The sequence below is a fragment of the Vanessa tameamea genome, chromosome 28 (assembly GCF_037043105.1).
Source record: "Vanessa tameamea isolate UH-Manoa-2023 chromosome 28, ilVanTame1 primary haplotype, whole genome shotgun sequence".
Lineage (NCBI taxonomy): Eukaryota > Metazoa > Arthropoda > Insecta > Lepidoptera > Nymphalidae > Vanessa > Vanessa tameamea.
Genome location: NC_087336.1, coordinates 6425199 through 6438450, shown reverse-complemented (window position 1 = coordinate 6438450; position 13252 = coordinate 6425199). Strand labels below are relative to the sequence as shown.

The following is a 13252-nucleotide window of genomic DNA, read 5'->3' as shown; positions in this document are numbered from 1 at the left end:
GCGTATATTCAAACGATTTTATATAAACAAATCAATTACACTGATATATACACAATAGTCATCAATATCGATTCGTTAGTTAATCATACACACAAACACACATAAATCACTGAATCTATTACAATAGAATAATGTTGGAAATTAGCGATTCGTCGCAAACGTGGTGCGCGGGAAAATGTAACCGTCGATCCAAGATGGCCGCCGCGCCCTCGACGCGACGACGCCGCTCCACTAGAGCGCCGGTCAGCTCCCATTGGCGCTCTTTTCCGACGAGTACGAATAAACAAGATGGCGCACCACGCGCCGTCACATAAACTCGAAAAATAATAAATGACAGTTGGCAGAATATTTTATGCAGAGTTCAAGTTTCCCGGTGACATGACATGACCTCCCCGCGCGCACGACTTTGTTGCCATATCATAAATAATGTACATAATTTATTTTTAGTGAAATTTTTAGTATTAATTGTATTTAAATAATTCGTTCGGTCACGACAACGAATTAAGATAACTTCTTTTCTTAGATTATTTAAAATTAAATCGGAAGCAATAAAAATACGTTATACAATACAATACAGATAATAAAATAAAAAGAAATTAAAATAAGCATATATTTTAGTAGTAACACTTTGATATTGTGACAGAAACAAACGTAACTTTATCATATCTCCTGCTTAAGATCGCTTTGAAACGGCGATATTTAAAAGAGCTTTTAACATTATACTCGAGACGAAAAGGGTAAAATTTCATATCCTGCATAAAGATATATTTTGAATCTAATACTCGAATGTTTTATGTCAAAAGAAAATTCAAATTATATGTCACAAACGATAATCAAACCTGCAACGCTCACCACTGCCACGACAGTAGTGACTTGTAACGATATATAAAGCATCGTGTAATATAATATATAAATGATTCTATAATAAAAGCAATAATTTGTGTTAGAACCGTATCGCAGTCGTACTTCGATCGAGGTCGTATGTAGTACTTTGATATGTTATTGTGACACAGTTGTATATGTAATGAATATATAATGTTTACTATATGCCAATTGCAGGAGTCGAGATAAACAACTCTTATATTTACATATTCCATGTGCTTTGCTAATAGTTCTGTTATCTACAGACAGTGACTTGATTAGTATATATTTATTTATAATACAACACTTCCGCTTAACTACCACTTTAATAAATATGTATATCCACATATACATATATACTCTTTAATTTTACTTCCAAAGTTCAGATGATAGAGATTGTTTAACTCAACTCCTTCCATTGGAACCGACTATCTTTATCTAAACATAATATTACCGTAAGGGAATTCTATGTCCGGAATTAATTTTAAGTTATACAAAATAGATATTTAATTTGAAACAATAACTCGGTAAGTGTCATTCAACATTCCAAGTTGTTCGTAACGTTTGTTGGAACGAAGGTCCTTATTGCGTCAGACCCCGCACACGAATCAGAGCGAGGCGGAAATAAGTTTAAGAATTCTACCGTCGCGACACTCGCTTTAACATATCGCAGCCCCGCGTGAGAGCGTCACTTTTGCGAGAATGCAATTGTACAGGAGAAGCATTTAAAACTTTGACATTGTCCAAGCGTCGCCGTGATTCGCGCCAAAACCTAATGACACGCCATCTTACGGAAACTACACCAAGTAAAGGGTTGGTTCAGGATACTTATTACGCATTTAACAAAAGTGACGGTCTCGCAACGGGGATGCGATATGTATTTATAAAGTATATTTCTGCAGTACAAACGTGCGGGGTTGCCAGTTGTCTTTATTTTATAATTATCACGTGGCCCGGTGTTGCCAGGGCCAAAGTACGTTTTTAAGTTAATTGTAAACCAAACGTAGCCTTTAATTTGTGTTTAAACGACATGAACTTAATATTATCAACACAGATGCAGTTGGATACACAGCCGACTTGACTTATGTCTGTTCTGATTATCAAAAGGATATTGGCCCTTTTAACACTAGGACACTTATATTAATCATTATTTAACTATCTTCGTACGTTTTTCATGTAATTGTTCTCAAACTGAGTGAATAACTAATTTAATATATATATAATAGCAAAGGAACTTCGTTCCGTCCGGGTGTCGGTGCACCGCGACGGCGCTCTTTAATTGTATGGGAACATTGAGTACACATTATGTTTAAGTGTATAAGAGTATATTACAAATCCAATACGTTTTTATGATTATATTATTGTAAGTAAATATATATATATATATACATGTGCGAAGTGATTCGTATGTTTAAGTGTATTTGTGTGATAGATGCGTTATCGAGATCGCGGGCTCGTTACAGAGTATATCTGCTTTTTGTTTTGCAATGGATACCTACAATTTTTAAGAATTGTGTTTAGTTAAACAGTGAGATTAGAGAACAGAAAGATACATAATTTCTTAATTCACCATGCACCCCCCCCCCCCCCCCCCCCACATCCCTTCTTGAAGTTCTTTTATAGATTAAGCATTTAGTTTTTAAACGAATCCGTGTATCTTCGTATGTCTTGTGTGTAGAAAGTTTAATAAATCGAATATATAAAGGATTGTAAACGAAATTATCGTGAGTGTAGAAAATATATTTAACAAAATGATGCGCAAAGAATTCAAGGCTTTAATTTTTTTTTGTAAAATTTGTTAAGTGATTTTGATAATTTAATCGACTGTTGTACTGCATTCCATTTTCGCGTAATTGCTTGATTTTGCACATTTCGTGGAAAATAAATAAAAACTGTTTGTATTTAATTTTTCGTGCAAATCGTCTCCATCCAAAAAGACGAGACCAAAAATATCAGTTATTATTGTCAACAAAATAAACAGTGCTAAATAATGTGTCGTTTTATTTACCTTATTTTCTTTGCTTCAATTTTTCTTTATTTCAACTTGGCATCAACGGTTTGGCCAAGAAATTCAGCGACTCAACTGGATCCATCGATAATTACAGCTTTACATTTTTCACATTTGGTGAACTAAATTTTATAATATTGTTATTTACGCTAAACTAGTGTACTATATCTGAGGTGGCATTGCTCATCGTCATACTGTAACTACTTTATAATATTTTTAAAACTATGGATGCATAATCAGCAAACATCAAATCATGTTTGTTCACAACAAGAAACGACAAGTTATTTATTTATAAAAGGAATAGAAAAGATCCAAGAATTGATCCCTTAGGGGACCATACCAAGTGAGAACCCAGGATACCCTATATTGTTGAGATAAAAAGTCAAAAGGTAGAGCGCACATTTTCTAATTTCGTAGTGATAGTTTCCTGACCAGAGATAAATTGTATATTGGATAAGGGATTTTAATTCGATTTTTAACTTTGCTGTTTCGTAGATTCAAGTCATTTGTAAAAAAATCATTGGTAAATAAGGCATATTATTCGATACAAGATTATATTGATGATAAAAAAGCGTGGAGTTAATGCTTGTTGACTTCCAGGCAGGAGACATGACATACATATATAATTGTATTTAACTAACATGACTGTATTTTTATATGTTGAAAAAAAGTAACTACTGAATTTCTTGCCGGTTCTCCTTGGTAGAATCTACATTCCGGACCGGTGGTAGCTTTACTTTAAATGGTTTGTTAAATAACGATTCAAAAGTGCTTGTAAAAGCCTACTTGAATAGAGTATATTTTGATTGATCATCTAAATATATTTGTATGCCGGATACTCTTACAGTGTTTACTTGGGGATACAGGGTCACAGTCACGGGTTATAGTTGAGTATTTACTATAATTCAGTATGTGTATAACGATTTTCACTAAAATTCGAGTTAGCGTAGTATAAATTGTAGGTGTCGAAATAATGGTGATGATTATTATATTAGCACCAAATGTAATATTACTCGTTGAATAAAGGATTTTGATTTGTTTTAACAATGCGATTGTCTTTGTCTTTGTATGCTAGATAGGTACTCTTACAGTGACTAATATATATATATATTTAATTTAGAGACGAATTCTGACAATAATATAGTAAGAATAAGCATAAAAAAGCTTTTAAGAGGAGTTTCATTGCATTCATAGCAACCGACATTCTCGTGGGGCCCAGATGGAATGGATGGAATTTACCAATTTCTGCTATATGAATTAATTATAATAATTAATATGACAATAATGTTTCATGAAATGTCTAATTTAAAATTAAATTTGTTTTTTGATTTCATAATACTATTTTTGTCAAGTTGTCACATAAAATATTATCAATCAATTATACATAGATATCGTCAGGCTAGAATTATACATGATGAAATTCTTATAAAGGCGGATGGTTGTAAATAAAAACGTCAAGTAGAATTAGTAAATATTTATTACAGATATAAGTCATACAATGCCCCAACTACACGTGACAGCTACCGGCGGAGCGCAATTGGATAAAATCTCTAAATAATATTAACAAATACTAATCCGTTAGTACAAAAATCAAAACGATGAAATTATTACTAAGGAAATATTGAAAATTAGTACAAATTTATTTGGTTCATTATACTGAGATTATATACCGTACTATATACTTAAAACTATGTAATTATATATCAATTTGAAATTACATACTAAAAAAGTATTAATTTTGACATGACTCTGTAAGATTATAAAAAAAAATTAACAATTTCATATAGAATTTAAACAACATTTTAAATAAAATTGAATTGTTAAAATATTATTTGAACGTATTATAATTCAGAATGGAATACAACTTTACACAGATACAAAATACGATACAGGTATAAAATACACGTTACTCCTAGTTATAATAACGTAAACTACAGATAATAATCATGTTACTGTTAAAAGCAATTACATTATAATTTGAAATGGTATCTCTTAACATTAGACGAAGTTTAAAATATTTAATTAGCCCTTTAAATAGAAAATATACATATATGTTGCCATTACTAAAAATATATGATTAAATGCGACTTGTATATTTCGTATGAAAAGAGCTGGTTCTTACCTACGAATTATTTGAGTATATATTTTGCATCAAGACATTGTACTTGAAATACAGATTTAAAAGTGTTTTTTTTTCTTTTACGTCAATGCAAACGTGTCAAAATATATACAAGTTCATTAATGTATTATAATTGGTGTTTCCATACCTCCAGTGGACGTATCGCTTTCGCGGGCATCGCTTTACTTAATACTATTATATTTAAATAAATAAGCTGCGTTAAGGCACCGTTCGTTTACTTAATATTATTTATAACCTGTCGAGACGCTCACGAGACTCGTCGATGTCGACACTACACTTCTACAAAGAAAATACATAATATTTTTTTATATATTTATTTTTAATTCAAATTTCATCTTAACGTTTATAAATAATCGTGCATTTTGTTAATTTTAAGAGATTTCATAAGCTTTTTTTTTTAAATCAGCTGCTCAATCATTTTTTCTATATTGATGTTTCAACGTTTCCATAAAAAAACCTCAAAAAGTATATAGTCCCATTAACTTCGTGATTTCATTTCAATATTTGAATATTTTAGATTGAACTGTTCAAAATCTTTACGATATACAAATTTGAGTTTTTAAGCCATAAAAAGGTGAAAATTATAGTTTTAATAGCAGCTTATGAAATCAGTCAGAATATTAAACATATTTAGTCCGTTAGTTAAATAAAATCATACACATTAGTTATATTAAATGTTGAATTACATAAACGATTGCACCAAACATCACTACACACTAAACGTACATCGTATTATATACACTTAAGTTAGGGCTGTCTATGGCACTTGTTATATGCTATATTTTAAAACTAATAGAATATAAAAAAAAACATATGAGTAGACATACTCCGTACAAAATAGCGACCACATTGCTAATTCATAAACAATTTGTTTTAAATCTTTTACGGTCGGTTTTTTGTGGAATTTCATAGTCCACATACGTTGTATAGTCTGTCAAATTAAAAAAAAACAGTAATTTATGTGCGATTACATATATCTATATATTTGTTATTTCTCTTAAAGGCACTCCCGTATTAAAATTTAGGTGGCACACGTTTTAGGCACAGTATGAGATTTTTAATAAATATTTTCTGACGTGAAGACTTTCACTATCTTCCAAACATTATCAAACATCATCAGTAGCAGAAATGCCACGACCTACACATTAGGAAGTTCACCGAACCCCTTAAGTGTATGGATACACAGTCACAATTAGTTTTACAAATTGTTTTATTAATTTTGACAAAATATATTTTATTTAAGGCAACTCTAGTAAGGATCCCGGAGGATTACACTTCGTGAGATTTATTTCGGCCAGAATGTTTTTAAATGTGTTTTATATCCAATGAATTCCCGCTGTTTGGAATATGGTGGTTGGTTTAGATCCGAAAATAGATACTCATTTATATTGATGGCAGGTATTGATCAATAAACTATTAACCTCTGGCCGAGTTTCCTTTAAAACCGTAAATTTTAATAAATAATTTTTCGCAAATCTTAATTCAAGTCTTTAGGCACCGAGTGTCTAATCTAAGAGCACCGAAGATTATATTAATTATAAATAATTCGTGTTAATAATTTCCGTATTATTATATTATAATATTTATTAATTAACGAACTACTAGCCACACTAATTTAAATACAAAACCACTTCATTTTAAATATTAATATTTTTAGAATCACACGAGACGTGCACACGAAATGACTGAACGACAACACACACAAAGCCAGTAACGATTAGATGTATGTATGTATGTCAAGTAGTTTGGAAGCTCGAAACTACGAAACTACGAATGCATAAATGATGATAAACTTCAAACACACCGATACTAATGCTCAAACCTTTAAAAGTTCCCAAACTTCTTGGTGACCGTCGAACTCGTCTCGGATTTGTGCGAGCTGGTCATCACCGACTTCTTCTCGATGATTTCGGAGGTGATCGTCTGCTTGGAGAACTTCTTGTCCAAGCTATCGATCTCTTTCACCAGATCGGAGGGTTTCTTCGCAGTGGTGCTGGTTGTCGCCTGGTAGTCGGACGACTGAAACTCCGAGGGTCTCATGAAGGAGCGACTCGTGTCCGAGCTCATCTTCGACTCCAACGTGTTGAAGCGAGAGTCGAGCGTGCTGTACCTCGAATCGTTATCGAATTTCGACAATTCGTCGATCCCTTCGAGTTTTATCGGTTCGTACTTCGTGCTGGTGCTCGTCAAGTTGACGGGCGAGGAGCTGTATATCTTCGTCATTGTAATCTTTTGGGTACCATTCGGTATCTCCTTGACTTCGGTGGTCGTCTCCTCGAAGAAATTCGGTCCACCGTAGCTATGGACGTCTTTGCCATAGGGGGACGATATTCTTTCGTACTCCGGCGTGGGAGCTTTCACGAGGTCCATGTTTTTGGAGAAGTCAGCGTAGTCCGTCTTGTCGAACTTCGATGGAGTCGAAGTCGCGAACGGAGATTTAACCTCTTGTCGCGTTTCCGTTTTAAAGAATTCCGTCTTTGGGTAACTTTGATACGATTCGCTCTTCACGGTAAATTCCGACTGCTTGGTGCCTCCGGGGATCGCCTCGGTAGACTTCCGGTGCTCGGAGAAAGTCTGCCCGACACCATCGAACGTAGAAGTCGGTTTTTTGAGAGTGGAATAAATAGGTTCGGGTTTTTCATCGAATTTAAGATCGCGGGCATTGAACTTGGGACTCATTGGCGCTTTCGGGGCGTCGTAGCCGCCGAACTTCTGTTCCTTATAATATTGGTTGGTCGATTCAAAGTGGCGTTGTTCGTCCGTCTTCGCGTAATACTCGTTGATGGGTCGCGGCGTGTCGTACAGTTTCGTCTCGTAGCTGAAATGTCACCGTCGTCTATTATACCGTCAGGTTAGCTTATGGGTAAGAAAACAGTGTTATTCCCACAACCCGCGTTTGTTAAACCGACACCAACATGCCATGCTCTGTTGTTAAACACAAAACACGTAATTAATAAAACAAATCGATGATAAATTGTCGTCCATGTCATGAATGATATTTAACCCCCTTTTACATATTGAACATGATAGATTGTAGTTCGACGTGCTATCCCCCCCCCCCCCCTGTGCGTATATAAATAGTCTAGAACGAACCAAAATCACGAACTAGCTTCGTCTTCGTACTTTAGTAGCGAGACGCGCCTCGGTGGTGGCGGCGGTGGTCTCTCGCGACGGTAGAATATCTTCTCGGCCGTCTCGCCCTCCTCTATCAAATAGGCCGTACGAACCTCCGGCAGTTGCAACGACTTGACGACCACCGTCTCCTCGGTCATGCTCGTCCTAATATTACATCAGTCACCCGCATGCAGGTTAGGAGGGAAAAGACAAAAAACATTAAACATGTTAGTAGCTACGGCGTCGCTACGTCGCATGTAAACAGACATATCGACATCGTATTATCATATATCGACGCACAGACGTCCGACATGTCTAATTACATTGCTATTAATTATTAGATAATTCATTAATTATAAAAGCTTCATTAAATAAAATTTAGACATTGAAAGCTTTATTCGATGCGATTTTTTATTTATTTAATATCAGATTAATTTAGATGCGGTAAAAGAGAAAAAAAAGATAGATAGGAAATAAAGATTAACAGATAGATTGATATTTAAATAAACGCGTAAATATGTACAGAACGATGTTTTTTATATAACAATGTATGACGCTGTTGCAATCTTCAGTCACCATATCAAAAGTTCCGCCGCAGCAGACGAGCTCAGTAATAATATTCTGTTGAATCTATGTTATGCTGCGTCGCGACTTTCGATACGATTACGTATCGATACAAGCGTGTCAAGGATAAAACGATGACAACATTCGGGGAAAGCGCCGTTCAAACAATATTCAACGACTTACTTAGATCCCATCGTTCTGTCATTGGTTGTTTTTTCTCTGGAAAACGAAACAACTAAACGTAAACTACGGAAAAGATCTAGACGGAAGTGTAGTCGGAGCAGAATTTAAAAAGATCTTCAGCATATTTGACTAATACGACGAAATATTTCCAAAAGAAGTTGTGTTGGCAAGTTTTTATTTTAACCAATTAGTTGACCACCAACTGTCAGTTTATTTAAATTTAATTCGTCGCTTTTTTCCGATCCGGGGTGACCTTAGGATGTGCATCCCTAAAAGCTAGCCAGTAGACCCATTAAACCGAAGGACACATCATGTATTTATACTGATGTTAGTGAACATAAATCCATGTGTAATCACAAGAATGGCAAAGAAATTACGTGATTTTTGGCCTAGAGTGGATAATCAGGGGGACCGATTTTTATCATCACCGAAAATCACACAGACGTGACATATAAACAGCCTCGATACTGAAGATCTTTTACACATTTACGACAGAAAATGTTAATTTAGAAGATCCTTACACCGATGGGCCACAACGTTTTCGACCTTGAAACATTCTCAACCGACTTACATTGAAACAATGTCTTGATAAAAAATTGAGCTGTTTAAAGTACTTAACAATTGCTATTTCTCCCTGTCTCTGTGAATGTGTACGTGAATGTCTGTATATATATTCGTGACCACATATAATTGTCGTAGTAAAATATTTAAAGTTCTTCTCTGTGTTTGTCAAATTTGGTGTCTGTGAATGTGTATTTATATTTCAATGTTAATGTTAATTTGTACTTACGATTATACCGGAAATAACTGTAACCTTGTAAGTAAAATCAGCGACAGGGCGGAGGATGGTGTCTGTTTTGTAACATTGCATCGAGATAGTTTCAAATGTTTCAAGGTCAAATTAAACGTTTCGAATAATCGTTTTATAAACCTGGTCCTGACAGTTTTAAGCGGTAAAGAGCATGCTCAGAACTGTAGCGTATATAGACAACAATACATTTTATCAAAATGTTATAAACTCCATCGAAATCGTCAAATTCTTATGACTATACATTGTTTCTTTTTTTTTTTTGGTAATTTTGTTTTTTTTTTGTTTGCATTTGAAAGGCCAATTACATCGAATTAGTTCAGCGTAACAATGCGTAGACAATTTTGAATAATATTCCTTCTAATGCTATATTTTTAAAACATTGAATATTTATACAGAATGTTACAAAAAATCTGTTTGTAATATTCAATATTTTAATTTAACTTACACTAATGAATATTATAAACTAAACTTAAATCTAATGTGTAGGCACTGATCATAAGTCGGAAGGCACTTTATACAGGATGTTCAGAAGTATATTAATCATCTATTTGTGATGTCCAGCAGCGTGTAAGAGAAGCAAATGATTAGAAATATGTTAATGAGGTATTATGGTTGAGACGTTTTGGTCAAAATTTAATTTAAGTAATAAAAACTATCATTTCAACAACGTTCAATTATGATATTATTAAAATTGATTAATAAGCATAATGTAATATTACGAACTAATTATTATTTAAGTCATTAGTTAAATTGCAAGTTAAAAAGTGATATCATTTTTAGATGATTGTTTGTGATACGAATTAAAAGTTAAATTTGAAATGTTTTTGTCACAATTGAACGCAAATTAGATTACGAATAAAATTAAATTTTGACCATTAAAACTTCAGCGAATACAACTCACCGTGTCGTGAACCCCTCGTAGTTCTGCTTCGGGGTGTCCTCCTGGGGTCGGAAGCTGGTGAAGGAGGGGCTGCGCGGTTTGTCGTCGCGCTGGTAGCCGTTCGTGGACTGCGGGGGGCGCGGGCTGGGCGACGTGGGCGAGGCCGGCGCGCCGTGCACGGCCTGGCTCAGGTTGGACACGTGCTGGCTGAGGTTGGTCACGTGCTGGCTCAGGTTGGTCACGTGCTGGCTGCTGTTGGTCACGTGCTGGCTGCTGTTGGTCACGTTCTGCGTGGTGTGCTGCGACGTGTACGTGCTGTTGGGACTGTACGTCGTGTTCGCGAAGCTGCTGTTCGGGGTCTTGAACCTGCGAATAATGTTTAGTCGAATCATTCATTCCCGAGACAAATACTCCGCAGTCGAGCAGATCACTGACGAATATAACACGATAACAAGATCGTCGTGATAGACAAAGTGAGCAGCGACCGCACCTGTTGGGCCCGGGCGAGGCGTCGCTGGAGTAGCCGGCGTGGTCGGGGTCGGTGTCGTCGCCGGAGGTGTCGCGCAGCTTGTACTTGGCCTGGCGGATGGCCGTGAGCCTCCCGCGGGCCTCCTCCAGCTCCCGCTCGATGCGCAGCACCTCGGAGCGCGCGTCGATCTCCTGCGCGATGCCGCCCACCATGCGGCGGTTGAGCACCAGGCTGCGCTCGTCGTCGCACGTGATGGCGTCGCGCGCGGCGCGCACCAGGTTGTCGGTGGAGCGGATCACCTCCGCGCCCGCCGCCTGCAGGCGCCGCGTGGACTCCGACGTGGGGTCCGCCTTCACCTTGCAGGCGACCAGCAGTTGCGCCGTGGAGGAGGCCACCTGCCTGGCGCTGGATATGAGCCTCTCCTCGGAGGCGGCTCCCTGCACGAGGGCGTTGGCCGCCTCCACCAGAGCGTGAGCGGCCGCCGCCACCAGTCGCGCCGCGGACACCAGTCCCTCCGACCACTGACCGTCGTCCGACGACGACGCCGGCCGGCGGGCCACCTTGCCCTGCAAAAATAATAACGTGTTGTACTAATGGTCCTTCTGGCCGGATATCAATCGCGAGTGCTAACCCAGCATCGAGAAGAAAATAGAGTGCACAAGAGTTTGTTGTATCTATTCGGTACTGTCATAGTGAGATGTAACACTCGTAGACACAGAGAAAGAGAGAGAGACCAACGCTTTACAGTTCTAGAGCTAAACCTTGAAACTGTTATCCTTAAGCCGTGTTAATCGGCTATCGATATAAACTGATCGTGTCCACCTTGACTTAAGAGTTTTATGACGACGCGGAGTCGGGTGATGTTACCTGGTCAATGAGTTCCCTCTGTGCGGCGGATGCGGCCCTCACGAGAGCGGAGGTCGCCGCGATGATAGACTTGGCCGCCTCCAGGATCATCTCGTCGAAGTTCAAATTCTCGTCCGTCTCCTAAACGAGATATACATAACTTATTTTATAAATTTCCATTATGATTTATATTAATATATATTATAATGGAAATATAACTTTAATAACTTGCACACATAATATATATTCTGAGAAAATCACTAGTTTGTATAACTACAATGACATAGTATAATTGCTGGTCTACACTTATGTTCCAATAAAATATATATAAATAAAATAGTTGATCAGAATCTTTGTTTCAGGCCGCGTCTCCACAATTTCTATGTTGTCAACACGCGATGCAGACAAAATTCATAAGCTTTTGTCCACAAAAATCGATAAAATACTACACAATTTTTATGTTAAATAACAGGCAGATTGTCACAGTCCGTCGTAACTACATCGTGTACCATTGAAAATCACCGTTAGTTTTGGAACCCAACTTGGGAGCTGAATTATACACGGTTCATTGCTTATCAAATCTTTTTTTGTTTTGTTTTTTTTTTCTTTTATTCTTTTCTTTGGATGTATTGTAGATAAAGTAGTATATAGGTTGTTTATTTTTAACTATGTTTTTTATTATCATAATATATATGTGTTTTTTTTTTAATATACTTTTTATAATCGTGCAGTATTTTCTAAACAAACTTTTCTTTTCTTCCTTTCAATCGTTGGTGATTTTATGAAGATTTGCTAACATAGAAATTTCAGTGGAAATGCATCAATTGTTAAGAGTTGCATACATGTAGTATCAATACGGGTACAGGGCAATGTCATAATACATAGGGAAGTACAAGGCAGGCTGCGATCCACGTTTTCGTATAATCTCGTCACGTCGTCCGCGCCACGGTCGATGGGTAATATGTTTGATTCCTGGGTGATACGAAAACAACCAAGAATATCAAACATATCTCACCGACGCGTGGCATTTTCTCTCTTCATGTTGTTCTTCTGAATGTTTCGATTTTCAATTCCATACGAGTATTGGCAGATGTTCTACATTCCCGACGACGGCAAAGGGTCACGTAACGGGAGAGATGCATACAGAGGTACATAGAGAGGAGTAAGACGCGAGCGGCTGACCTGGGTGTTGGGGGCGACGCGCGGGCGGAGCGCGTCCAGCTTGCGCGCCGCCGCGTCGATGGAGGCCGCGGCGCCCAGCAGCTCCTGCTCCGCGATCACCGTGGGGTCGGCCGGGTCCACCCACTCGGAGCCTGCGCAGGGAGCGGGGCGGTCAGCGGTCGGCGGGCGGGTGAGGGCGTGAGGGGGCGAGGGGG

General features: G+C 37.4%; 1 protein-coding gene across 11 annotated transcripts in view; it reads right to left on the bottom strand.

The window, feature by feature from the left end:
- Positions 1–4328: 4328 nt before the first annotated feature.
- Positions 4329–13252, bottom strand: part of Rhea (rhea) — a 76665-nt gene continuing 67741 nt past the window's right edge. For 4 of the 11 annotated variants that reach the window (XM_026627860.2, XM_064219557.1, XM_064219563.1 and 1 more), the window contains 7 exons: positions 13059–13189; positions 11898–12017; positions 11052–11596; positions 10583–10927; positions 8871–8906; positions 8133–8288; positions 4329–7827 (listed from right to left, as the gene is read on the bottom strand). In XM_026627860.2, the coding sequence (XP_026483645.2) occupies positions 6834–7827; positions 8133–8288; positions 8871–8906; positions 10583–10927; positions 11052–11596; positions 11898–12017; positions 13059–13189 (2327 nt within the window). In that variant the 3' untranslated portion in view covers positions 4329–6833. Of the gene's footprint in view, positions 7828–8102; positions 8289–8870; positions 8907–9868; positions 10226–10582; positions 10928–11051; positions 11597–11897; positions 12018–13058; positions 13190–13252 lie in introns of those variants that run through there. The other 7 variants (XM_064219555.1, XM_064219560.1, XM_064219556.1 and 4 more) reach the window with 7 other exon arrangements.